Genomic DNA, 648 nt, shown 5'->3' with positions numbered 1-648 from the left:
CGGGGCGTGCGTGGGTGTGCCGGGAGGGCCGCGGGGGAGGGAGGGCACCGCTCGCGAGCGTGTTTTTTGTGAGCGTGAGCGTGAGTGAGTGTGAGTGTAGCGCAGGGGCGTGGAGCTACACGTACCACTCCTTTTTGGAAATAAAAGACCCGTCGTTCTGCGACACCATGTTCTCGGCCAGGTCGAGCTGCTCGGGGTCGTACTGGAAGCCGAGTGTCCTCTCGTCGTAAGGTTCGGGGTGGGCCTTGCCCTCGTCGACGGTGAAGTAAGGCCTCTTGGCATCCTCCTCGTAGGCTTTGGGGACGCCCAGCTTGCGCTCGCCTCCCGCGTCCTCGTCCTCGTCCTCGTAGGTGCTGCTGCCCAAGGGGCCCGGCTTCTTCTCGTCGTCCGAGTCGTCGGGGTACTGGAGGTTCTGGGCCATGGGGGGGTGGTGCTGTGGGATGCCAGCCTTGCTGTAGCCGTTGCCGTACACATGCTTCTTTGTGCTGTAGTCACCCTTGAAGGTGTGACGCCGGCGCCGGAGTACCACAAAGAGCACCACGGCCACCACCAGGACCAGCGAGACGCCTCCCACTATGCCCCCAATCACCGGTGTGGGGATGTTCGGCTGCACCATGGATTTGTGATCATCGATTGGAGACGGGGTGT

The 648-nt window shown here is 63.1% G+C and overlaps 1 protein-coding gene across 8 annotated transcripts in view; it reads right to left on the bottom strand.

Moving 5' to 3' along the window:
• Positions 1-648, bottom strand: part of NECTIN1 (nectin cell adhesion molecule 1) — a 49,930-nt gene that overhangs the window by 35,973 nt on the left and 13,309 nt on the right. The window contains exon 7 of one of the 8 annotated variants that reach the window (XM_017738467.1): positions 75-648. The exons of the other annotated variants lie outside the window; for them this stretch is intronic. Coding sequence (XP_017593956.1) covers positions 116-648 — 533 coding nt within the window. The 3' untranslated portion in view covers positions 75-115. Of the gene's footprint in view, positions 1-74 lie in introns of those variants that run through there. 8 annotated transcript variants of the gene reach the window in all.

Source organism: Corvus brachyrhynchos, unplaced genomic scaffold (assembly GCF_000691975.1).
Source record: "Corvus brachyrhynchos isolate BGI_N302 unplaced genomic scaffold, ASM69197v1 scaffold46, whole genome shotgun sequence".
In the NCBI taxonomy this organism is placed as follows: Eukaryota; Metazoa; Chordata; class Aves; order Passeriformes; family Corvidae; genus Corvus; species Corvus brachyrhynchos.
This window is presented reverse-complemented; position numbering and strand designations above follow the sequence as displayed.